The following is a 26098-nucleotide window of genomic DNA, read 5'->3' on the forward strand; positions in this document are numbered from 1 at the left end:
TCCAAAAATCGATACCAAGTGACTCTCGGGCTGCAAGTAATCGTATACTAATAACCGGATATCTTTGGGAAGATCGAGGAAGCGAAAGGTATCAACGCTACTATCCATCTTGAGCTCTCAGGACAATAGATGAGGAGCTTATGTATGCGGGCGTGGATGGAGTCCAAGAGCTGATGGGCGTCGTTGAGTGTGGTGAAGCCAGGTTTCTAGTCCGTTGCCGTCTTCCGTTATCGCGATGATGGTACAATAAGTTATGTTGTCCAGCCTAGTGAGACATGATATCTGTATTCAGCTTCGAAGGTAGCGCGAACTGTGATGGCGAGCCGTTCTATGAGGGTTTTGCGGCGTCGATGGGGAATGGAATGAATGTCGATGTTCGGGAAGTTCCCGGTTCACCTGCATCAGATGCGGTGCACGGACCCACGCGCATCGGCAGGCGTCGCAAGACATGACGATTCCAGGCTCAGGCACCTCATCCAGCGCCGCACCATCGACGTCGACCACCTCCCAGCCCCATCTCCACCTACGACATCATCTACATCACCGGTACAGGTAGCGAACCACTCGACGATACCACGATCGAAGCGCCGCCACCGCCGCCGATAAGCTACCCGCCGCCGCGCGATACCGAAGCTCCAAGTCGCCCATCATGGTGAAGCCCGTTGTTTCCGCGATGAATGCATGGACGTGGTATGCGCCAAACAATCTAGGGAAGAAGGAATAGCAAGGAAGCTAACGGAGTGCTAGCATCGTCGTGTCGCTCTTTGCCATCGTCATTCTCTCCACGATCGGAGCTCTGTTCAAAGTACGTCTGCCTCGTGCCCATGGTCCCGACAAGGACGAACACCTTCGAATCCACAGTCGCCACTGGTTATGAGAACTGTAAAGCAGAACTGATGCTAATGCGCAACTCGCAGGGACACAGCGGTACCGTAATGGGAGGACATGAAGACCCCGAGGATGGTGGCGCAGTTGCCGGCGCGGTATTCGGTGCCGTCTTCATATACATTGTACGTTGGAATCAAAAGAGAGTATCGCACTTAGCTAACGTCTTTCCAGGGCTTCTTTGTCTTCTGCGGTCTGCAGGCCTTCCTCCACATGCGCGAAAGCCGTCGCGGCGCGATAAGCCTGTCATAATCTTGAACAGGGTGCGAAACACGGTTGAGCGGCAAGATAAGACGAGAAGTCATCTAGAGAATCTTTGGATGCGACGATGGCATCGGGACAGGCATGCGTCATTGCGCCTGTGGAGGAAAGGCAGAGGCACTTGTACATTGTAATATGAGACACGGCGTTCAGCGGGCACAGGCGGGTTCATACATTTCCGTAGCAAGACATTGGATTAGCTTAATATGTGCTATCTGTACATGTGCATAAGCCCTGCATATCTGTCAATCGAAGCACCAGGGCCGACACATGCACCAACGCCAAAACGCGCTAGCTACGACTTTCCATCTACCAGTCCCTCTCCCACAGCGGCTCGAGCGTCTTGCTCATATATGGGCCGTCAAGCCAGTAACCCAGTTTGCCGTAGTAACTCCGCACACCAACACCCGAGATAACACTGATCTTACTGCTTCCATGCTCTTCCCTGGCTATTCGCTCTGCCTCCTCCATCAAAAGTGTACCATAACCTTGATGCTGGAACCTCTTCGGATCTCTAGCATGTATAGGGACAGCAGACCCATAGACGTGCAGTTCGCGTACCAGCGAAGAGGGCTGGCCCGTTAACTCTGGCCGGAAAGTATGTTCTTTCGAACACTGTCGTAGACGAAGCAAGGCGATCAAGATGTCCTGTTTCGGGTCTTCGTATGCGAGGAATGTCTCCCAACCGCCGTTAGCCGTGTAGTCCCGACGTACCAACTCGACCTGATCGGGCCGGATCTTATGCTTCACTTCGTTGATGCCGACCTCGCGTGTTCGCACATCGCGACATGAGGTACCAAAGTCCTTCATCCTTGCTAGCGCCAACTCTCGCAAGTTACCATTCTCAACACCGGATGTGACAAGCGGCATGGGAATATCGCGCTGCACACGGTAGATTCGCGTCCATGGCGGTACTAGGGCCAAGATGCGGGCAACGATATCGATGAGAGCGTTTGGTGTGTAGTTCTTGTATCTTCCGGTCCGCCAGAGTTCGTAGAGTCCTGTGCCGCGAATGACGAGTGTAGGATAGATCTTGAGCCCATCGGTACGGAAGTCTGGGTTCGAGAAGTACTCTACGAACTGATCGAGATCACGCTCCATCCCGACGTTGGGAAGATCTGGCATCATGTGTGAAACAACCTTGAAACCAGCGTCTTTGGAGAGACAGAAGGTCTTCGCTACGGCGGCGACAGTGTGGCCTCGGTTCGTGTCGCGCGCTACATCTTCGTAAAGGGACTGTACACCGATTTCGAGACGCGTACATCCGTAGCGTAACATGGAGGAAAGATGTTGATCCAAACAGTAATCTGGTCGTGTTTCGATGGTGATACCAACGCACTTTATGTTACTCATCTCACCGGCGGCAACAGCCTCGTCAACGTCTTTGGTTTGATATCCCGAAAGCGCGTTGTGTAGTTGTGAGATGAACTCGTCCCGATATGACTCTGGTAGTGACATGAATGTGCCGCCCATGATGATGTACTCAACTTTGTCGACACTGTGACCGAGCGACTTAATCTGGTCGACTCGTCCACGAGCCTGCTCGTAAGGATCATATCGCGCTCGAATAGCGCGCATAGATGTTGGCTCGTAACCTGTGTAGGACTGTGTTGAGTACTCGAAGTCGGAGTCTGGACCTCCTGGACAGTACACACAGATATTACCAGTGTAGGCAATGTGTGGGCACCGGTGAGGTTTGCACATGACCGCCACTACTGCAATACCAGATGATGTACCTATAAAGTAAATCAGTCTCACTATAATTATGCAATATCATTGAGGGCAACGTACGGATCGGTTTTGCGATGAGCTTCGGGAGGATATATTTCTTGTAGTGCTCAGGCACAGCCGCGATAATCGCCGTGAGCGGAGGCTGGCTCTTAAGGTAGTGCTTCTTCGCGATCTGCCCTCTTAGCGAGTTCAAGTTCAGATCCTTCTTAGGTTTTGAACCGTCGGCCTGGGATTCATAGTCCTGAATGAGCGCTGAGGCGATATCTGCGCACGCACGCATGTAACGTTCATTCTCGGGTGGCAATTTGACATTCTTTGGTAGCCTCCTCTTATGCTGCGTCTCTGTCACTGTCATAGTCGCCATGGTGGGCAGAATTTATTGTTTGGTGTTTGCGGTTTACAGATGGCGAATCTTGAGGACTCAGACTCTGGATGTGGAAGTCACGGGTGGGGGTGGGATTTATTCTGAGCTAGGTCGCTTCTGTACTAGTGTGATCGCTTCAACTTGCCAGACTTCAGCAACGCTGAAGGTCACTCTCCCACGAACTCACTCACCTGCTCCATCGAGGCGCGCCCCAAATCTCGACCTGGTCTCATTAACTCGTTTTCGAATTATTTCATCCGTACCCATGGAGTACGAATGGCTTTGCTAGACCCGTGATTCACAACGTGACATCGGAAGCAATTCAGTCTTGAGCGCTACGAAGTATCGGCCGCCTTGCCAGAGAAACATCACCATGAAGCATTTGACGTCGAGAGGACCACGAATCGATTCATTATGTACGGGAACGCTAAACAAAATCGCTGCAGCAAAACGCGCTATGTTACTTTGAGGGTATCCGGTCGCGCTTCTTGATTTTACTCATTATCATACTCTCATCATCATGCAAAGCTTGATGGCGTCCTGTTGACTCGTTGCCTAGGCTCAGTCTCAAGGACAGCACCTCCAAGAGGTACGTCGGCGCCGTGTTGCAGGGGAGCATAAAGCTCGTCGTTTGTCGTCATAGCAGGGCTGTCCTGTCTGCTCTCTCTTCTCAGAGCGTTGATCTGGGCAGAGTTGCCTGGTACGGCACCGCGACTACCTAGGTAGCTGAACCTCCCAACCTGGCTACCCGTAGTCACAGCAGTCGGACGTTGCGGCGATGGTAAAACCCCTGATTCGGAGCTACCAGATCCGCGTTTGTTGCTGATATCAGAGTTCGAACGGAATTGCGTTCCGTACATGCCAACATGAGGAACGTACTGTGGGTCACGTTGACCTTGGCCATTGGCAACAACTCCGCCATCCGGACCACCGGCATCGGCAACAGCGGCCTTCTCTGTAAGCTCCGTAGCCACCTGGTGAGCGTCGTACTCGTTGATACCGGCGGCAAGCAACAAGTTCTTCTTCTTCTCGATTTTGGCAGCGTGGTCCATATCCTGGCCTGGGTTGGCAGTCTCGTATTCGAGGATCTTGATGAATTTGTAGAATCCGGCCGCGATAATGGATCCGAGTATGGGTCCTAGCCAGTAAATCCAGTGGTAGTGCGTGAACTCAAGGTTGACGACGGCAGGCCCAAACGATCGTGCGGGATTCAGAGATCCGCCTGTGAAGTATACTCCAGATAACTCTGTAACGAACAGAGCGAGACCGATACCTGTTCAATATGTTAGCAACAGCCATGTACCTCAAGCAGGGTTTATTGACGTACCCACGGGTGCGATGAAGGTTCCCTTGTGCTTCTCAGCTGCCAACATAAAGATAGTGAAGACCAACTGAGCAGTAAGGAACATCTCGATGAATAGACCCTGCGTAATAGAAGTACCGCCACCGAGTTTCGTTCGAACGTTCAGATCACCCGGAAACATACACTGGACCAGACCAGCTGCCGCCATACCTCCGAGGATCTGAGTGACGAACAATAGAGCACCGCGCACCCAGGGGAGTGCACCGATCAAGCACATGCCGAATGTGACCTAGACTAGTCTTAGCGAACTGGTAGAGTAACAGCGCAAGAGAGAGGAGTTGCTCACGGCCGGATTGAACAAGCCTCCACTGATCCTGAAGAAGACCCAAGCGTTCACAGCAAGCGAGAAGCCAAAGCAAAGCGCGATATACTGCAGCTGTTGGGGATTGCTGCCTGCCTCCGCTACCGTCTGGCCTCCCGACGACGGTATACTGTTCGCTACTTGTGCGCCGGACAGAGCAAAGTATAGGAAAAGGACAGTTCCGACAAATTCTCCGCACATGGCGATGAAGTGGTTACGAATGTTGTCGGGTACGCGGCTCAATAACGGCAGACGCATCTCTGAATCGGTGAGGTTGGCATTAGGGTCTGCAGCCTTCGTGAAGGGTAGTGCAAAGGCTTTGCCCTGGACGGGTTCCTGTCACGAAAGTATTAGCATTGTCCCACATGACAATGTTGCCATTGGGTTCTACTTACGTTGATATTCATGGCGATAGTATGGCTCCTGAGCCAGAGAAGAAGGAAAGGTGAAAGTCCAGAAACGAAAGCAAGACTTCTACCACGCCGAAAAGAAGAAATATGGGAAAGTCAAGAAGAGGAGACGCAATCGACTTGTCGATGAGAATACAAGTCCACATCACGACCCAAGTAGTCGTTTGGTGATACTACAGCTAACGGCTACTCAGACGGTCAAAGCGAAGTGTCGTCATGCTTCAGCCGTTGACGCGACGGCCACACGCCTGGATCTCGAACTACCTCAACTATGCTGAAGATTTACCGGTAAGATCTGGACTTAGGTCAACGTCGAACCTAAAGCAGTAAAAAGGTGGCTGACACAGCATCATAGTCGTCTCAAAAGAGCGACGGATCGTGATCCCAGCTGGGATCTGCCACGGGAAGGTGGCGCGCTAATGCCGGGGCGGGCTCCGCATGCTGATCCAGGCCACGATAGAGGGAACTATTTTCCGGTATTCTGTCTACCAGTGTACCAGCCATTCAACCGCAGCTTTGCTCACAAGGACGTCATGCGGAGATGACTGCGGGTTGCCCCGGTGTTGTTGTGCCATCGGAGCCTCAAGCAAAGCAAACAACGAAGAATCCTCGACCGCAACACGACCGCCTGCTCATGGTGACTACACTACAGCAGCCTCTGTCGATTTCGAATGGAAATACCCACAAGCGGAGTATCCGACCATAATTCTAGGTGGCTGACCCGAAAACACGCTTTTGGCCGTGGGCGCTACTAAGCGCAGACCTTGCCTTGACAGATGGGTCGCATCGCAATTCTATTCGGGCGATCGAGTTCTCAAAATGGTGCCACTGCAAGGCTTACAGCGCATGACTTGGATGAATAGGGTCGGCTGGTGGGAGTGGCAACGAGGGGTCCTGGTGACCCATCTAGGCAGCGCCACATGCTCATGCTCGGTATGCACACCAGCCGCTAGTGCAGTCTGGAGTCCACGAGGGTATGCCACTTGGAAGTCTAGATTTATTTTGAGGGGCCTATTTGTTATGTAGTCGCTGCGGTGTCTTTGTATATTTGTATCGGAGAAGCAAAGGTTGTTTTCGTAGTAGGCGAAGCGTCTTCACGTTGCTCAAATACTACGAGAGATAAGGTACATGTCTCGTTGAGTCACGGTAATCATGATAGTTGCTAGAGGTAGGTGACAAAGTAGCTATATATTGAAGTGCTTGGCGTCTTGTCTATCGCTCATGAATTCTCGCAAGGTAAACATAGATGTGCCGTGGTAAGGAGAGAACGCTCATACCCGCATCCAGTGGTTTCCAAACATCCAACCACCATAGTCAATAAAGAAACTGGACAATCGCTAAAGTTCGATGACCTGAAAGTCTACATTGCCTCCAGCTTTAAGTGAATCTCTGTTTTGAAGTTCATGTAAATTGCAGGCACCTGTTCATCTCGACAGTGTGTTCTTTGTATGAGGCCCCGCAAGTAATTTCTTCACAGGTGCGCTCACTTCTCTGCTCAGAGATACAGCAATGGACACCACAACCAAGAGCCTTACTGCCGCACTAAGGTGTGTAGCCCATCGGCTGTGTTCACAAATGACGTTCCCGTTTAACGAGTATCGAGAAGTCGCAATGCGCTCTTGCTCTATCGCGTGGGTGGGGCCGAGAAAATCAGCTAAGTGAGTTCTGGTTTTCAGCGAGGAAGTTGCAAACTTGCTCCGACCCCGCGTCTAGCAACTGCACTGTTGATTTCTGCTAATACCACCACTTCCATCGCATTCATGAGTGCCGCAATTCTTCAACCTTCCATCAATCATCCGATAACACGGTCGCTTAGCTCAGTTGGTTAGAGCGTGGTGCTAATAACGCCAAGGTCGCGAGTTCGACCCTCGTAGTGACCATTACCAGTCCTTTCTTTTGGCCTTTTTGTCAGAATACTATGTCAAACTTGATCTCAAGATCGAGGTGAAAGATCCGCAGGACGACGGTGGCGGATCGCGGGTTCAAACTTCGTAGTGACCACTGACATTCTTTTTTCTGTCTGTCAGACTTTTGCTCTCTGTGAAACGTCCTCGCTCTTTTTGCTTTAACCTTGTTCTAGTCTTGAACCCAGCAAGGTCGCTGGAAGGGAGGGAAATGGCATCGCAATATCATGAAAATATGTTGTACAATGTAATTAAGGATATACGCCCACCGCATATAAAGAACGAATCGAACGCCCTGAAGTGTACGTTGGTGTCAGAACGAAACTTGACAAGTTTTGGACGCAATGTAGACGCCCGGATCATGTACCCCCTTCATTCTTTGTAGGAGGGTGGTGTAGGTGTTCAACTTCTTCGTCGAACGGGGTGCGCAAATCAAAACGCCTCTCCAGCGAGATCTTCCGCGAGACCCTCTAGCTCTTCCTGTCTGAAAGGTACCCACAGTCTCTCCGTACCCATACCATCCTTCTTACTCTCTATCATCTGATGGTCGTGGAACTCCTTGAGCAGCGTCCTGAAACTGACTTCACTTGTACAAACGAAGGCCTCGACAGCCTTATGGTACAACACGCGGTACTCAACGCCTTGGGTAGACTCTGGCAGAACGTTCTTGACTTGTGCGACCTTCTTCGACCTCGGTGTAGCAGTAACCTCGTCTTCTTCCTCCATATCACCGCCTTCCATGAGTGAGAGTGCTAGCTGCTCCATGACGAGGATGCGGAACAGTTCTCGAGCTTGCTCCGGTAGAGAGCGTAAGACGAAGCCGACACCATCTCTTCCGCCTACTCGTCTTCCGCTGCGTCCGAGGAGCTCATTCACAGTCTCTACCGCGTCTATCTCCGCGTCGTAGGGCGCAAAGGTTGTTGCGTCGTGGAAGAGGAATTTGTATTGTGTCTTCATGCCAACATCCCACAGAAGAGGGAAGTTCGGTGTATCCGCTGTACACACAAGGTTAATTGATGGATGTGCAGCTAGGCGAGCGAGCATGGAAGGTACTGGAGACTTTCGAAGGTAGGGCGAGTCGATGGAGTTCAGAATGACGGGTACTGGATGCGGCGGCGGGTTGCTGGTGAGGTGTTCGAGGATGAAATCGAGTAGTAGAGCAGGCTGATTGGGCAACTTTGGTCCGGCTGGTATGACTGCCGATGCTAAAGTCAACAGCAAGTCTTTTACAGTTGTGCCAGCTGTGTATCCGTTGATAACCACAATCTTCGGTGTCTTCTTTGTCCCTTTGTACGGCGCAGCGTCCAGGAGAGACTGATAGAGGCGTGCGGTGAATCGTTCGGTGATGATGCGCTTCGATCCGTACCCATAGAGGCATATGTTGAAACCTTCCTCCAGCTCGAAGATCCATTGATCGTATGCTCGGCCATGCAAATCAAGCAAGAACTCTCGTTCAGACTGGTGGCGGTCCTCGTACGTTTGCATTGCTGAGAAGTATTCATCGTGATTCAACAGGCTCTGCGCAGAGAGAGTGTTGTTGGAGGTTTTGGTGCCGCCTGGGCGATTCTGCCAGAAGTACTCCTCGTGCGGTGGCAGCTCAGTCGGAGGTGTCGGCGAGCGCTGCTTTCGTGGCCGCCCTACTTTTCCTGACCCCTTAGGTCGGCCTCTCCCACGCTTCGAGGGTGTCTCTGGTACAGGTGCTTCGTCTTGTACCACTCCCTCCTCGGCCTGCTCCGCGTCCTCTGTGTCTTCTCCTAAGATGTGTTCGGCGAGGTCCTCCTCCTCATCCAGCGCATCTTCATCGCTTTCGTCGCCATTCAGTGTGCGTTCCAGTATACGGCGATTGCTCTTTCTGCGCGCGCTGCGATCGGCGTTGCGAACGATGGTGGGCGTGCCATTCGGAGAGTCTCGTTTTGCGGATTTGGTAGGCGTCTCAAAGACCAGCTTCCGGGTAGACTTGGGCGTCGCGGTGATGCCGTTCACCAGACCAGTCTTTTTCAAGATGGATCGGGGCGTCCCATGCTCGGCCAGATGTTGTGTCCTCCCCTTTCTGGATGGTGTCTGCGCTTCGAGGGGTTCTAGCTCATCGTGAGCCTCTTCAGCGAATCGTGCGCGTGATTTCTGCGGTGTGCCCTCGTCGACATCGTCTTCGTCGCGTCTGCGCTTTGTGCCGACCATGTTCTGTTCGTTGGGTTGTTGGTCGGGCAGGAGGGTGACGCGACTTGCGCGACTTGGGCTTGGCGCGATGGTTGAGGCTCAACCTCAAAGCTTATTTCCGAAGGGTCGAGGACTCGGATTCTTTCCGCAAGCCGTGGGCTCATAGTGACTTTTTGCATTTCTAGTCTTTGCTACTTGCGTTTGATTCTGGTATTCACTGGAGGCAGCAATACTGTCGACAAGGCGGCAGGAAGCCACAACCATGCATTCTGGGCAATCACATTGACATGTGATCGTGCCTGACAACCCCGGGCCTTGGACGCTTGGAAGCATCGTACACCAGGTGCACGCTCTCGTCTACTTCGACTGGCCACCCCGTCGCATGCATGCGTGCACACTACCACAACACGCAGCATGCAAACTGGTGGTCCAGGCTATATGCATGCGAGACATTTCTTCGCTTCGACGACTAGATTTGGTCATGCAGGATTATGTCAAGCAGCCTTGCCGACTATGCTAGCGCCCCTGGAACCTGGAACCTGAGGGATGTTCGCGGCCCGTTCGTAAGCGGATACTTGCTGCCTCCCCGTGCCAGTCACGCCGCGGTGGTCTGTCAGACGTGACGAGGTGGTGATTCAGACGGCCAAGGCAGATGACACTTTCATGTGCGAATCTTGACATCGTGTCTCAGAGGGTGTCATGTTGGGCTGTGGCTGAGACGGGCTACAAATAGCTGTAGGGCTCCATGGGCTATGCAGTCAACAGGCGCTGATAGGCGTGGGTTAGGCGAAAATGGTGCCCAGCCAGGATTGTGCTTCTTTGATGATCTCACGCATGCCGGCCGCTCCTTCTCAGTTTCCGTCGTCGTGTTCGTCCGCTCCTGCCCCGCACAACCCCAAATCTTCAGCTCCGTACTTCTTGCACCCACGACGAACCCGCCAGCAAAGCCCCGCCTACCGCCACGAGACTGCTACTGCGACGCCAGCACCGCCGACGGCCACAGCCTTTGAGCGCCTCGTTGCGACACGCTCGCCCCAGAACGCCGCGCGGCGCATTACCCGGTCTTCAGCACGCGCTTCGGGCTTCCGGACTGTTGATGCCAGCATGGAACCCAGGAGGCGGCCAGAGTACAACCTCGAGATCTTTGCCGACGCGGCGTGCGTGAAGGATGTCGTCAAGGGTGAGTCTCTTCTCTTCCACCGTGTCTCTGGCGTGAAGATCGGCGCAACTTTCTCCCCCACCACACGTCTCCCCGCCCCGAATACCCCGTAGACCATAGTTGACCTGGCTCCAGCGATACTGCACACGATATTCTTCCACCGCTACTTTACGTCCATCTCTCCCTTGACCCGCGACCTCCTCGACCTGACCCTTCCCGCCATTGACGATGTCGATCTCGAGACACTTATCGAACAGAAGACGTTTGCGCTAGTTCGGGCGATAGACAGCACGCACCAGCCGAGAGGAAGGGGGCAGATTGTCGTGCAGTTCTTTGAGAAGAAGCGAAAGAAGACATCGTACTTCTTCAGCAAGGCGGACGAGGACGTTTGCTGGGAGCAGTGGACGCTGGACGTTACCCTTGCCCAGCCACGCACAGAAACCGGTATGTCTCTCCGCTCGTTGCAACGCACGCCACTAACAAAGTGTCAGATGTGCTCAAGGTCCGCCGTGCCATGACCAAGTCTCTGGAAAAGGCAGCGCATAAGATCATCGCCATTGTGAACCGAGAAAAAGACCACATCCCACCCATCACAACCACCGACGCCAACCCCTTCCCTTACCAGATCGTCGTCAACCCAAAGTCTGTCAACGAGAACGACTGGCGGCCGCGCATCGGCCTTTTCTGATACCAATACCACGGCACCGAGTGCAGTAATAAACCCACTGTATATACACCCATGGACGATGTTACGAGTAAGAGGAGGTTCAACACCGCTGGGGGACACCAATCGTCACTGAATGCGACGAAAAGGATGGAAAAGTTATGGATTCGCACACCTGAAAGACCGACCGCGCTTCACCCCCTTATCCCTCGCCACCACTACCGCTGCCAAAAGCTCCGTTGTACAGTGTCCGCTATGTCGGGCAACCCCCATAACTGTGTCGCATTCTGAACCCGCGGATATCGGGAAGTTTAGCGAAGAAGACGAGCCTCTGGTGCTCCTGATTGTTTGATTGCTGCGATAGCTACACAAGATACCCAATTCCCCAATGAAATTTCCTCATTCTACGTTATACACAGTGTTGTTGGTGATGTCGTTCTCGAGGAAGCGTCTGGGACACACTCACGTGCAATCAAGCTGCTTTATTACTTATACCTCTTAGTAATCTAACAAATTACGTCTAACTGGGCTCTGTGATCGTTATTCGGCGTCCCAACTCTCTAGCAATATCCCGCTCATCCTTCATTGTTATTCTCAGCCCACTCAACCCACCGCTTAACAACCTCATCCACCTTCTTCACCCCCTCCTTCGTAGCCTCGACTTCAAACCACTCTTTATGCGACTTGCCACAAGCATCGCACTGCTTGATGACACGCTGATCCGCAAGCTCGAGATGAATCAGGCGCTCCACACGATGCGCATGCGGCACTTTCCTCACGCCGTCAGAGGCAGCCCCAGCATTCGCACCTGATTGCCGCCGTGACTGTGCGGGCGAGGGCTGTGGAGAGGGTGTGGAAGAAGAAACGTAGGGATAGTACCGTACAAGCGACAAACTGTATCCGCACTGGCGAGTCCATTCGTTCATACGGCGGTGGACGTTGTTTGCGCGCCCGATTTTGAGGAGGATGGTGTCTTTGTCTGGTGGGGAGTTTGCGGATCCGGATCTTGAGCGGGTGGTGTTGGGCTGTCCGCCTTTGACGGAGAATTGGCGCATGACATCTGAAGTTCGCCTGCTTTGATCTGCACGTGATGGTGGTGAAAGAAGCGTCGACGCAGCGGAGGATGGTGCAGGACCGGCGGCTTCGGGGGTGAGCCAGAAGATGTAGATGTAGCCTTCTTCGTCGTGGGGTGAAATGGGCTTTGAGAGCTGGGCGAGCAGGGTCGACGCGAGTTGTGGTGGTACTGTGTTCGGGATGTAGCGGAGTAGCTTGGCTGTTTCTGACTCTTCGCGAGTTGTCCGATTGACAGGTCGAGCGGGCTTTTCTCCTAGTGGTTTGCGGCCAGGTTGGTCACTTGGTGGTCGCGATGTGGGAGGTGGCCGCGAGGAAGATGACGGTCTCGAGGTCTGTCCGCTCGGTCTTCGATGGTCTTGTCGTACTCGAGGCGGTTGCTGTGGTACCTGCTGCATAGGAGTCTCTTGTGCATCGTCCTCCGATACGGGCTTTTCGCCTGTCCGTCTCTTGTGTCGCACAACCTCTGTGTATTCATCGTCATCCGCAGACCCACAGCACAATGAAGCCCAAAAACTCTTCTTTTTCCTCTGCGGCGGTGGCTTCGGCGGTCGATGGTCTCTGCGCTTTCTTGCTGCCATGACATCGCTCGGTACAGACATCAACGGCCCTTCTACGTTGTCCCAGGTAGCTGGTCGATTGATGCGCCGCGGCGGACGAGATCCAGATGTTCTCCTCCTTCCATTCTTCTTGGGCGCGACTTCCTCCGGTTCTCCAAAATCAAGGACACCCAGTCGTTCCACGAGCGTGTCGATACTGTTCCTCTCTTTCAGCGGGTAAAGCTGGGTAGTCGGTCCACTCGATGCTTGCGCAGCCAAATGCTCGGCTTGGTCTTTGTGTTGCCAGCAGAAATAGGCGGCGGCGCCAATCTCGTCATCGTCGCTGTCGTTGCTAACAACGGATACTACAGCGATGACACCGTCATCATCAGATGCTTTCGCATCGATAGGACGTCTGCAGGGTCGCCCTGATTTAGTAATGCCTTTGCAAGTTGTAGCCGGGTTGCGCGAATCCGAGCGCGGGATGAGCGATTCTGGTGTCGTTCCCGTGAACATGTTGGTGTAGTTGTAGGAGGGCGATCCGTGATTGCCGGGCAGACAGTAGGACTAAAGTCAAAGCCAAATTGCAGATACAAAGCCCAGACTGGTGTGAATCTCGCGCCCGTTCACAACCTCACCGCCACGTGAAGCGAAAGTTACTTGAGGAGCGGCGCCGGCCAGTGAATCTCGATTGTCGAGACCAACGCTGCGCACCGGTGTGCCAACGCATTATGAGCCATCGCCGCGAGATGGGCGCGTAGCTGAAAAGAGATGGCGGGTCTCAAACGCGAGGTGGGCGCGTGGCGGTGCATGTGGCGCAGTGAGGCGAGAAGAAGGTTGCTGGCTGTCGAAGGCGCACGGGCCGTCATTCGCCCAACTCCAGCAACATCTACAACATCTACAACGCCAAAAAGAAGCGAGATAATGCAAAAAGAAAGGGTTGCATCGGCCGGGAATCGAACCCGGGGCTAGCCGAAACTGTCCTGTGAGGGATGGCAACGGCTAATTTTACCACTAAACCACCGATGCGGAGGCGGAGACCAGAGAACTGAGCTACTTGATGGAAGACTGGACAAATTCATTGTTTATAACCTGACAATTCAAGGTCTCACTCATGAAACATCGCCTGGCTATTGTCTAGACAGAAGAAAAGTCAGTTTTCCAGAGTTTGGTCCCACTCCAATGCATCCTGATTAGCCGCGTGGGTCGGACAAGGCCTCTGCCGAACTCGGATAAGTCTGGATTTGTTGCGCCTCGCATCAAATATGTATCGGCTCTACATATCGTTTCCATCAAGTTTTGTCTCAGTTTCTCCGATTACCGCCTATATTCGCCAATGAATACACCTAAGAGCAATTGAGGCAACAATTAGTTCGGAACGAGACTGGCTCCTACATAACAACACGCAGTTCACGTTGTCGAAAGCTTTACTTCGTGCAGCCATATTGTCTGAAATAAGGGAAAGAGGTCTCTGACGGCCGAGGACATAATTAGCCAGCACCTTTGCATCGAGACTCCAATGTCTTTGGTAGTCGAGATCAACTGGGCAGTACCAGCTTGACTCATCTAGCATCTCAGATACAATCAGACATAAGTGGTATAAATGATACGATTTCAGCCGCTAGTAGAGAGAAGGTAGCGGCAGGAAGACATTCGACTAGAAACCGGCACTCAATGGCGGCTGTAAGGGAGGCGGGAGGCGCACTCATTGCCGATGTGGAAATCTTCCGGAGTGCGGGGACATTATCTACATGCAATCAATTCTCCGACGCTTGAACGTTTCAGCCCTTGTATGCCGCAACACCAAGACAATGTACATTAAACGTGACCCAGCCGCCAGAGGAAGGTAGCATATCTGGCTGGATAACAATCATCGCGAGTGGGAAGGATTGAACGATGCTCTCCTGTGCGTGGGACAATTTCCCAGCTTATCAACCCACCTACCTAATGAGGCCGAAAGACCGTCCTTAATTGCAGCCACTACAGCAGTAAAGGTGTGCGTGGTAATCAGCGGTGGAGATTTACCATGGAAGAACACATGGTATATCATTGGGCATGCCGCAGCAGCCCTCATCGCTGCAAGCCCTGAACAGCGCCGACAACCACAGCTCTTGATCCAACCCAAGTAACTACACCCACGATCATGCAGTTCTCTATTCTCCTCGTCGCGGCATATGCCTGCACCGCCTCCGCACGCCTGACCTGGTCCTTGGCAAAGGCGTCCAACCCCACCGCTGACCAAAGAGACGCATACACCAAGATCGAAGCTGCAATGACAAAGGCCGTCGCTCGCTACGAGAAGTACTCCGACGCAAACAAGACGATTCGTGTGGCCTACGCCCCGGGTGTTCCTACTGCCGAGGCGAACTACAACGGTGATCTACGATTCGGCTCGAACCGCGCTTACATGACGGAAAGGACTGCGATGCATGAGATAAGCCACACGCTGGGAGTTGGCCAGACAGCGGCTTTTGACAGAAAGTGTGCTGCGGGCGATTGGCGCACGGCATTACCGCTGATCAAGAGCTTTGATGGAGCAAATGCGAAGATTACTTGCGGTGGTGGACACTTCTGGCCATACGGTACGATAAAACTCGATGTGCCAACTGGACGTGAAACGTAGACTGACTTGCCATGTCGATATTTCAGGTCTGAACTACGAGACCGAGTGGAGCGAGACGAATGCGAACCGGCATGTGCAGTTGATTGAGGCTATGCTGACTGACGGGATGTGAGGTGATCGTTGTCCAGTACACTGTTACAATTTAGCGTTTATACAATGCGAACGAACCCCGATCAGTCATTGTGCTACCATCGTTTACCAAATGAAGTGCTCCGTGATCTCTCAAATTGTCGCAGACGATGCGGATAGAGCATCGATACATGTCTGAGTTTCCTCGCCGCCTATTGCTTCAACTTCCAGACGCTAATCATGTCGTCGCCGCGACTTTGTTTGAAAGAGACCGGGGGCTTCCAATACACAACCCTTTCGAACGAGCCCTGCTCCTTTCCTGTTCCGAGAAGATTGCCGGAGTCGTCGAACAGACCATCAGCGCCATCGGCTAGGAGGTTCCAGTGTACACCGTTCAGACCCCATGGCGGACCTTGAGCTTTCAGAGGCTTCCACATTGGAAATTCGAGGCACACGAGAACACCGGTTGGCGACAAAAGGCTCTTCATGCGATCGGCCCAATCTCTTCGCATCTCAGGAAGCAGGGCGCACAGGAACTAGATCGACGTTGTTAGCACTCGTTATGAGAATGTCGGCCGGGACTCTTTGCATGCCGAACGTACTGTATAGTCATAGATTAGATCGAACCCCTGGAAGTCGGGCCCGAAATGAGCCTCGAATCCCTTTTGGAAGAAATCGCCGAGCACGACGTCAGCGACGTGGCCAGCTGAAGGGTCTAGATGAGATTTGACGTTTTCGTTTGCGGCATCCACGGCTCCTTGGGAAATTTCTAGACCCCATGTCCTGAAGCCATGACGTGCTAATAGCGCCACATCATGCCCCTTACCGCAGCCCTACCGCGTGATGAGTCTCTGTTAAATACGGTCGTCAGGAGACACCTACAGGCACAAATGCCTTCAACTGCCGTTGACTCTGGTCTCGGAACAGCGTCTCACGATAAGGATGTTCTTCGAGGAACATAGTCAGAGCAGGCGAGGCTTGGCCCCGATCCCACAGATCCTGTTCCTTCTGTTCCCACAGTTTGGCCCACCCGTCGCTCTGTGCATCTCGGGTGCTGGAACCGTTAGTTGTGGCTACGGAAGTGGCGGCACGTGGCGCTCCTTACCTGTAGCCATCAAAGTGGGAGACCAGGCGGGTCCTGTTTTCAGCAAACTGGGTTTCGGAACTCATGGTGCGGGAGGATGCAAGGATTGAGGATGTCACGGCAAAGCCTGGAAGCCGGTTCAGTGGTAACAGAGATCTGTTGATCCATGCGCCACGCTAACCTCGTGCCTGACGCTACCTTGCTGGAGACAGCGCATCCTTGACGTCACCCCACCTTTTTACCAACAACACCAATAACTTGCTCTAGGCTCCTACTTGCCCAGTCGCGTGAGCTTAGATTCTTTCGCATTCACCAACAATGAGTTAGAGACGGTAGAGTTGCAGGATTGCGGCTGTGCGGCTTAGAGCACGACCGGGGCGTGGCTATGGTAATACAGAGAACAACATCTCGTTGCATACATCCAATATCGGAGTTAAGCCCAGGCTATGTGCCTATCGACCCACATGGACACTACTGTACACTACTGGACACAGCCGTTCTTGCCATCACGGCTGGCCAATAAAGACTATGCGAGAAGTCACTGCGTTGTAACGCCACAGCTTGGGGACTTCAATATTAACTTTGCTAGCCGACATCCGAATGATATTACCCGACTTCCTGTTTCCTCACTTTAAAAGCCACATCTTGGCCATTCATAGGCCAAGACTTTGGAGTTGAACGTCATAGAGGCGCAGTAGGGAGAACAAGAATAGAGCTTTGCGCCTGGCAGCTGGTTCCGAGATGCCGTTTGGCTCCGCGAGAGCCACTCGGAGCTTGAGTCGTTGCATTGCACTCGCTCACCGTTTCAATGCGTTGGCGCGTAGCACTTTCCATGAATCTTGGAGGGATGCCACTTGCGGCTCTACAAGAGTCACGGCAGGCGCACTCTCTTGGTATGAGTCCCAAAGCTTAGTGAGCGCCATTCTCCTTCTCCTTCTCATCTCTCTGTCGGAGACTTATACCAGCACCCATGGGTCGCCTTCTCCTAAACACAGTCCCACACAGCGCGCGGACTCTATACTATCTGCGCTACCGGGTCGCTGTTGTATTCTTCATACTCGCCCTATTCCAGCAACAACATCTGTACCTCACTAGTCGACAAGCACTCTCAGAAAAGTACTCTGCGACCGACTTTAACTCTCATAACGAAGGAGGCCTACAAGCTCGATCTTGGCAACCCGATGACGAAAGTTCGAAGTTGGAAGAAGAGCTAATAGCAAACCGGGCGTCTTGGAAAGTGCTTGGCGAGGGCTGGGAGGGCAAGGTGTTCGCCTACGGAGACTCGGTTATCAAGACGTTCACACCAGGGCGGAGTCCATTCCGAAATTGCGCGCCAGATGCGACCAAATGGCCAACGGAAATACCCGCATCACTACAATTTGGGGGTTCCGCTGCCGACGAAGCGGACGCGACGAAGAACGGCTTCCTTCCCGTGAGAGCACATTTCATGGCTTCTGCAACGCCAGGTGAACCGGCCGAATGGCACCTCGTCACTCCTCTGCTCAAAGGCGGCAATCTTCGGTCACTTGCCAACAACCTGTCGTCGGAAGCAACGCCTATGGCCTATAGTCAGGTCGACGGACGCTATCGGCCAGCCTTCAACCAATTACTTGAGAATCTGGGAACTTTGCACCGTGCAGGCTACTGTCACGATGATATCAAGCCGGCGAACATCTTTGTTCAAGACGAGTCCCACTGGGCAATCGGCGACTTGGGCAACATACGAGAAGTGTCCCACCCCTACCACTCGTCGCGTATCTGGAAAGACAACGACCAGCTAGGGGATTGCCGCGCAAACGATGTGCTACGAGCTTTGCAAACATACCTGAAGTTTATTCAGTCTTCTGTTGCCGATGAAGACGACTTCAATGCAGCCTTGTACGAAGGTCAGACACCCTTGAGCAGACTCTTTTGGTGGACACTTGCCGATGCACCACATGTGAGTGCCAATGAACTTCGTCAACGTTCCCTTTCCGAGCACCCTTTAGCGGAGACAAAGGTGGATGACAGAGTCCCTGTACCTGCGCGACCTCATGCTTTTCTGAGCCTGTTCTCCGAGCGCGAGGCGGTCAAGCGGGCCACTGACCAAGCACTTATGACACGAATGGACGAGAGGAGCGTACGACTTTGGGGCATGGTGTGGTTGTTCGGCGTGCCCCAGCCGGATCTTTGTTGAGCGACCTTTAGCGGTTTGTGGAGTTCGATACCCAAGGTACACGGCGTTTTATTACTACCTAATGAATTGATTCTTCATATTTTTCGGCAGAGAAGCAGGTTCTAAATTGTCTGGTATTACAAAGTTTATCTGATGAAAGTGAAGAACTCCTGTTGCATCGGGTATCAGCCATCTTGGCAAGAACAATCTCCCACACGTTGTTTCCTGCATTGCAGTCAGTTTGGCTCCCGTTTGGTGGAGGGAACACCGCTTACCTGTAATACATGATCTCACCACCAGGGGCAGTCGTCGTAATCAATACCGCCGCCGGCGAAATCACCGTTCTGGTAACTCGTGTACGTCGTCCTTGCCCTGTTTATGCGGTCTTTCTCGTCCTCAACCACAGCTTCGAGCTCTTCCCTGTCAAGCTTATTATGTTTCTTGACATATTCGTAGACCTGGTACAGCGAGAACTTCTTCGCCTTTGTCTTTGTATTCTCGTTGACCTTGTATTCGGCACCAGCGTCGATGAGTTCCTGAGCCGTGACCTTCCACCACTTCCTGAGGTACTTCTCTTGCATGTAGAGATGGTACGTGCCACTCTTGAAACGCGATGGAGCGCTGGAAACAGGAGGCAACGCTCCACTAGCTCTGCGTTCTGCGTTCCACTGGTCGATGGCTCTCCGGATAACGTGATCGCGTGGTAGGTTTCTGCAGCACGCGCTGGATATCCATCCAAGGTACTGTTCGTCGAAGCGACTGATGTGCGCTAGTGTGTTCCCCTTGTGCTTCCCGGTTTGAATGAAGTAACTGTGCAGAGGGTTCCTGCGCGCGGACTCCGCGTCTGGAGATTGCTCGTTGATGTATTCGCGTTGTACGTCGAAAGACCCGGGACCTTTACCCCGCCCGGCGTTGTTCCTTAGTGACGCGCCGTAGGGCGAGCTGCGGTAGCCCTGGGTATTGTAGAACAGAGAGAAGTGTATAATATATTAATAATCTATATAAAGAGAGAAACCCCTAGTATATATAGTAGAGAGGTAACGCTAGTAAGTAAATATATAGTAAATAAGTAGATTACGTATATAGATACTTAACTAATAGCTCTTCTAAATTCTAACTTAAAATATATACTATTTATATAATAAGAGATACTTAAAGTACTATAAATAGTATTAAACTTTATAAAGTTTAATACTTTTATAAGTATATTAGCTAGATTTACTTTACTACTAATCTATATAATAGTAATATTACTATTATAAATATATTTATAAAGAAAATAGTAATAAATATTAATATATTAACTATATTAATAGAACTTAGAATTTTTTAATAGCTTAATAGTAGACTTATTATTAATATAAATAGAAATATTATTAAAATAAAAACCTATATATAAATTATTAATAGATTCTTTAACTTATAATACTTTTTTAACTACTTTAGAAAAAGCTATATATTTAGCTTTATATATAAAAAAAGTAGTAACTTTCTAAATATCTAAAAACTATAATACTAGTCTTCTAGTAAGAGTAAAGATATATTCTATAGTAGAGTAATAAGTATTAAAATAACTAGCTTAGTTAGAGTTATAGTAGCTAAGTAGCTAAGTATTACTTTTATAATAAGTAATATCTATATTAGTAGTATACTATATATATATATAAGCGCGCGTAAAAGTATTAAAATAAGTTTAATTAAAGTTAGTATTATACTAGCTATAAAAAAAAGTAGTATATATAAAGTTAATTTATATTATAGTAAAAAAGTAATTAAGTAAACTAAATTTTTAGAAGTACTTCTTATAAAATTATACTTTAGTAATAGTATTCTTTTCTTAATAAAGCTTATTATAATAGTTATAAAAAGTCTATATAAATAGAAGATTATAGAAACTAAAATAGTCTAGTAGATATTAAATATACTTAGCTTAATAAATCTTAATAGTACTTTATATATATTTAATATATATACTAAAGTAAAAAGTATTAAAATCTTTAAATATAATAGTAAATATCTTAGATAGTTTTTTATAAAAATTATAAATAAGTATATAGCTAGTAGTATATATATAAATATTATTAATATATATAAAGATAATAAGTACTTTAGTAGTATAGATATAGATATATAAGTTAAAGAAAAATATATAAAACTCTATCTAAAGAAGTTATATAGTAAGTATATTATACTATATATAAAAGGCTTATATAAAACTATATAAGAACTTTATAAGTATTTAGACTTTATCTAGAGCTAGTATTATAAATAGAGGTAGTATAATATAAAGTATTTTCTAGAGAGTAGTATTTAAAAAGATAATATAAACGTTAGATTAGCTAGTAATCTAATTAAGTAAAGTATATATTATAAGTAAAATATAAATAAATATAAACTATATAGTTAAAAAGAATATTTTATTATAGTTACTAGAATATTAGTAGTTTCTATAAATAATAATATAAGCTTTAAGTTTAGTAAAATTACTAGTAAAAGTAGATTTAGCTTTAAATATAATTTTTATTAAAAGAATCTTAGTACTAGTAGAAAAAGTTACTACTTTATATACTCTCTTCTATAAAAGTAAGTTAAACTTAGTATATATTATAGTACGCTAGCTATCTACTTAGAGTATAGTTATAGCTTTTTTATAATTCTATAGTATATAAATAAATATAGTAGAGATAGAAGGTATAGTAGTTATAGTAAGATTAAAATATAGATTATTAAAGTTATTATTAAAAAGATAAGTACTAGATAATAAGTCTATAACTTATAAATATAAGTAATTAAAATTATTATCTAGCTAGTTATTATAGGCTAGTGCACTAATACCTTATAAAGAGAGAGATAAGAAGTAGATAATATTATTATTAAGACTATTATAGATCTTAATATTATAGTTTAAGATATAAAGTCTCTAAGATAACTTAAGATACCTACGCAAAATCTATACAATTACTAGTAATTTATATTCTATACGTAATTATCTATAAGCTCTAGCTATATTAGCTACTATATTATATAACTACTATAACTACTATCTATACTTACTATTACTTATCTATCTACCTACTTATTCTCTATCTATACTAATAAGTCTTTAGCTCTTTTATAGTAAGTATCTAAACTTTATAATAATACTTAGATTATTTCTAAAGTTATTTTTCTACTATTCTACTAGCTAGGCTATAGTAGTACCTTATCTTACCTTTAAGTTTATATCTAATACCTTACTTATATATAGTAGTACTATCTACTTCTAGCTAAGAGTTTTAGTATCTTTTACTTTTTTTAGAAAGTTTCTCTTATAAAAGTCTAGTATATAGTCTTACTATTATAAGTTAGTAAGTAGCGTTTAAAGCTTTCTAAGCTAATTAGTTATAATTATATAAACTTTAGATAAATAGTTACTATAGTATATCTAGCTATAAATATCTACTATAGTTAAGACTATAAGATTACTATTAATTAAGTTAATTATAGCTATTATAGTAAGATTCTTAGAATTAAAGCTTTACGCTAGGCTTATATCTCTTACTATATCTAATACTATCTAGATATTTTATAGATTAGATATAAAAAGTAAGCTATTCTAGAAAATCTTTTAGTTCTTTATAGAGGCTTATAGCTATACCTATCTCTACTTAAGAGCTAGATACTAGAGTTCTATATTATTAGACGTAATAATAGAGGTATAAATAACTAATATATTAATAGACTATTATAATATTATTATTATTTTTATTATTATAGTTATAGTTATAGTTATTAAGCTTTTAAGAAGAGTTTTAAGAAGTAGATAAAGTTATAGAATAGAGAAAAGAATAAGTTTATAGAAAGTAGATATAGACCTTTTATATAAATACTATATATAGTAACCTAGAGATAAACTATAGTATTAATCTCTATAATAGTATTATAACTATAGTTATCTACTATACTCTATAGCTAATAGAGAGGCTTTTATTTAAAACTATACTACTTTCTAACTTCTAGCTTTTCTACTAATAAGAGCTACTTATTATTACTATTAGTATCTATCTAGCTTTAAAAGCTTATCTAAATATATATTTCTAGAATATTAATATTTTAATAGCTCTATAGCTCTATAGCTTACCTATTACTACTTCTAAGTTTACTCTTAAGTTTTTTAAAGAAGCTTCTTTTACTATTATCTTTTATAAGTATATTATTATTATTATTAAAGTACTATATCTATAGTAAACGTTATAAAGAGAGTTTTATTAATAATACCTACTACTATATTATAGCGAATATAAGGTGTTTAGAAAATATATCTATATTAAGATTACTATATAGAGTTACTAGACTATATTTTATTACTCTACTCTATATTAATATTCTACTATAATTATAGTTTAAAGAATATAAAAGATATAAAGTAACTAAGAGATCTAAGTTAAGTAGATTATTATTAAAAAGACTTTTATCTATATTTATAGAGTTATTAGTATTATTATTAAGCTTACTTCTTTAATAGAGATTAGTAGTATATTTATATTTTATATAAAATATATTATAAATAATAGTAAAGAGTTTAATATTATTATTAAAAGAATAAGTAGCTTTCTCTTTTAATAATAAGATATTATTATTAACCTTCTTAGAGTAGTATTTAGTGTAACTATAAGCTAATAAGTACTTAGTTAAACTAAGATATTAGTAATATAGATAGTGCTAAGAGTAGTTATATTTTACTATAAAGTATAAGAAATAAATATTATCTTATAACTAATAAAGCGCACTATTAGAATATATACTTATTTATTATATACTATTATAGAAGAAGTAGCTATAGATAGTCTTAAAATATATATATTTAGAATATAGAATATTTAGATTATAGCTAGTATAATAAGAGATATAATAATTATTTAGCTTATTATCTTTAGTAGAAAAAGATATATAAGCTTAGTTACTAGTAAGATAGATGTTATAAAAGTATAATCTATTATATTACCTAGAACTTAAGCTATATATCTTTAGAGTCTACTTAGATAGTTTCTAGTATATAAAATAATAATTTACTTTAGATAATATAAAGTAAAATATTAGAATTTATTATAGAATATAGGTAAGATATTAGTTAGTAGATTTATAGTAATTATATAGTTTTCTAGATATATTATAGATATATATATAAATTAGTATCTTTAAGTATTTATATATTTAATATATATTTAATATATAGTTAGCTTACTTATTAGTAGCTAGAATACACTAGTAATAGTATTAATAGTAAAATTAATATTTAGAGTTATTAGACTTAGAGTTTCTATAATAATATTTTCTATAGACTATATAATTTAGATAGTTATTCTATATACTCTTAGAAACTAGAGTTAATAATATAGCTTTATAACTAAAGAAAAGACTAAAAGTAGAATTATCTTATTAAGAAGTACTAAATAAAATAAGTAGTATAGAAATATAGTTTTAGATATTTTATAGAGTAGAGAGAACTAAAATATAAAAGTTTAGATAATTATTATTAGAGCTATATTTAGAGAATATATTATCTCTACTAAAAATATAAATAGACTTTAGATTAGTATTAGTAATAATATATTATATTATCTATTAGTTAACTTAGAGAGAATATAAAAAGAAGTTATTCTCTTTAGATCTAAGAGATAAGGCCTATAGTATACTATTTCTAAGATTACGTAATTACGTAATTATATATTACTACATTAGACTCTAAATTTAAACTTAAAAAATCTCTAATATAAGTCTAGATTTATAACTTATAACTTTATAATACTTATATCTATACTACTAATATAATAATTACTACGCGCGTAATTATAATACACTAACTACTTTATATTTATAATATAATACTAATAGCTATCTAGATTATTAACTAGTATTAAAGCGTGTTTTACGTAACTACTAATACTAAAAAGTAACTTAGTAAGTCTAACGCTAGTATAAAGCTCTTAAGATAACCTAAAATACTTATATAATTACTAGTAACTTATATTCTATACGTAATTATCTCTAAGTCTAGCTATATTAGCTACTATATTATATAATCTTTATAGTCTAATACTACGCTTTCTATATATCTAGCGTCTTCTAAATTATTTAAAGTATCTTCTACTTCTAAGCTATAAATTTATTACTTACTATATAATTAATAAACGCTTACTTATTAGGTATTACTAGCGCTTTACCTAGGTTTATAGCTAGTTTATTATCTAGTACTTAGAGCTAGTTAAACTATTTAATAGTAATTATATAAATAGTAGAAGTAAAGCTTTTTATATAAGTAAGAATAAATATACTTAAAAAGTATATACTTACTACGCGTCTTAGAGTATTAATCTAGACTATAATATTAATATTATTATAGTTAAAATTCTTACTTTAGTAGTATATAAGCTATATATTAGTAGCTAAAGTCTTTAGAGTAGCTATTATAAAGTAGCTAGTAAAAACTATAAAGTTAATTAAGCTACTTTTATAAGTAGTAAGTACTTATAGTAGAGAAGCTTTTATTACTTTAAATGTCTAGATATTCTTAATAATATAGATTTCTACTATAAGTGTAGAAAAGAAGTTAATCTAAACTAAGTATTATCTATTAAGAAAGAAGTAGAGTATATTAGAGAATAGAGATAAAAGTATTAAGAAGTTAGAAAAGAATATTTATAGTAAAGAGAAGTATCTAAGTATATAGCTTTTTATATAAGAATTTATATAAAGTAGCTATTCTCTAAACTATAGTATTAACTTCTATAAAGATATTTACTTTTATTTTAACTATAGTTATCTATCTACTTCTATAGCTAATAGAGAGGCTTCTAGTTAATATTATACTACTTTCTAAATTTTAGCTTTTCTACTAATAAGAGCTACTTATTATTACTATTAGCCTCTATCTAGCTCTAAAAGCTTATTTAGATATATATTTCTAGAATTTTAATATTTCTATAGCTTTATAGCTTACTTATTACTACTTCTAAGTTTTTTAAGTCTTTTAGAGAAGCTTTTATTACTATTACTTCTTATAAGTATATTACTATTATTATTAAAGTACTATATCTATAGTAAACGTTATAAAAAAAGTTTTATTAATACTTACTACTATATTATAGTAAATATAAAGTATTTAGAAAATATACTTATATTAAGATTACTATATAGAGTTACTAGACTATGTTTTATTACTCTACTCTGTATTAATATTCTACTATAATAAGAAGAAGTTATTATTATAGTTATTATTATAGAAAGTATAAAGCTCTAGAGTATTAGTATAGTCTTAGAAAGAATATAAAAACTATTAACTACTATAAAAATATTATATAGAAGCTATAAAAAATAAA

The 26098-nt window shown here is 44.7% G+C and overlaps 10 protein-coding genes and 2 non-coding genes across 12 annotated transcripts; 5 read left to right on the forward strand and 7 right to left on the reverse strand.

The window, feature by feature from the left end:
• Positions 1-649: 649 nt before the first annotated feature.
• J4E79_006113 (uncharacterized protein) lies at positions 650-1137 on the forward strand (the record flags this gene model as incomplete). The annotated part of the gene is made up of 4 exons (XM_049354987.1): positions 650-690; positions 748-805; positions 918-1010; positions 1060-1137. 4 exons carry the CDS (start codon positions 650-652, stop codon positions 1135-1137), a joined length of 270 nt encoding a protein of 89 aa, XP_049210383.1.
• A 318-nt stretch (positions 1138-1455) lies between these two features.
• ELP3 (Elongator subunit) lies at positions 1456-3241 on the reverse strand (the record flags this gene model as incomplete). The annotated part of the gene is made up of 2 exons (XM_049354988.1): positions 1456-2882; positions 2938-3241. 2 exons carry the CDS (start codon positions 3239-3241, stop codon positions 1456-1458), a joined length of 1731 nt encoding a protein of 576 aa, XP_049210384.1.
• Positions 3242-3759: 518 nt separating this feature from the next.
• J4E79_006115 (uncharacterized protein) lies at positions 3760-5312 on the reverse strand (the record flags this gene model as incomplete). Its single annotated transcript, XM_049354989.1, has 4 exons — positions 3760-4514; positions 4569-4833; positions 4891-5241; positions 5301-5312. The coding sequence occupies 4 exons, from the start codon at positions 5310-5312 to the stop codon at positions 3760-3762; spliced, it is 1383 nt and encodes a 460-aa protein (XP_049210385.1).
• Positions 5313-7121: 1809 nt separating this feature from the next.
• Positions 7122-7195, forward strand: J4E79_006116. The gene has a single exon. It is a non-coding gene; the product is annotated as a tRNA-Ile (tRNA).
• Positions 7196-7651: 456 nt separating this feature from the next.
• On the reverse strand, positions 7652-9397 carry J4E79_006117 (uncharacterized protein; the record flags this gene model as incomplete). The annotated part of the gene is made up of 1 exon (XM_049354990.1): positions 7652-9397. One exon carries the CDS (start codon positions 9395-9397, stop codon positions 7652-7654), a length of 1746 nt encoding a protein of 581 aa, XP_049210386.1.
• Positions 9398-10210: 813 nt separating this feature from the next.
• On the forward strand, positions 10211-11223 carry J4E79_006118 (uncharacterized protein; the record flags this gene model as incomplete). The annotated part of the gene is made up of 3 exons (XM_049354991.1): positions 10211-10556; positions 10671-10979; positions 11027-11223. The coding sequence occupies 3 exons, from the start codon at positions 10211-10213 to the stop codon at positions 11221-11223; spliced, it is 852 nt and encodes a 283-aa protein (XP_049210387.1).
• Positions 11224-11774: 551 nt separating this feature from the next.
• Positions 11775-13325, reverse strand: J4E79_006119 (uncharacterized protein; the record flags this gene model as incomplete). Its single annotated transcript, XM_049354992.1, has 1 exon — positions 11775-13325. One exon carries the CDS (start codon positions 13323-13325, stop codon positions 11775-11777), a length of 1551 nt encoding a protein of 516 aa, XP_049210388.1.
• A 425-nt stretch (positions 13326-13750) lies between these two features.
• Positions 13751-13838, reverse strand: J4E79_006120. Its single transcript has one exon. It is a non-coding gene; the product is annotated as a tRNA-Gly (tRNA).
• Positions 13839-14952: 1114 nt separating this feature from the next.
• Positions 14953-15544, forward strand: J4E79_006121 (uncharacterized protein; the record flags this gene model as incomplete). The annotated part of the gene is made up of 2 exons (XM_049354993.1): positions 14953-15391; positions 15459-15544. 2 exons carry the CDS (start codon positions 14953-14955, stop codon positions 15542-15544), a joined length of 525 nt encoding a protein of 174 aa, XP_049210389.1.
• Positions 15545-15713: 169 nt separating this feature from the next.
• Positions 15714-16671, reverse strand: J4E79_006122 (uncharacterized protein; the record flags this gene model as incomplete). Its single annotated transcript, XM_049354994.1, has 4 exons — positions 15714-16037; positions 16104-16334; positions 16384-16555; positions 16607-16671. The coding sequence occupies 4 exons, from the start codon at positions 16669-16671 to the stop codon at positions 15714-15716; spliced, it is 792 nt and encodes a 263-aa protein (XP_049210390.1).
• An 884-nt stretch (positions 16672-17555) lies between these two features.
• On the forward strand, positions 17556-18761 carry J4E79_006123 (uncharacterized protein; the record flags this gene model as incomplete). The annotated part of the gene is made up of 1 exon (XM_049354995.1): positions 17556-18761. One exon carries the CDS (start codon positions 17556-17558, stop codon positions 18759-18761), a length of 1206 nt encoding a protein of 401 aa, XP_049210391.1.
• Positions 18762-19030: 269 nt separating this feature from the next.
• Positions 19031-19321, reverse strand: J4E79_006124 (uncharacterized protein; the record flags this gene model as incomplete). The annotated part of the gene is made up of 1 exon (XM_049354996.1): positions 19031-19321. One exon carries the CDS (start codon positions 19319-19321, stop codon positions 19031-19033), a length of 291 nt encoding a protein of 96 aa, XP_049210392.1.
• Between the last annotated feature and the right edge of the window lie 6777 nt (positions 19322-26098).

Source organism: Alternaria viburni (genome assembly GCF_023758015.1).
Source record: "Alternaria viburni strain BMP 2772 chromosome Unknown scaffold_12, whole genome shotgun sequence".
NCBI lineage: Eukaryota > Fungi > Ascomycota > Dothideomycetes > Pleosporales > Pleosporaceae > Alternaria > Alternaria viburni.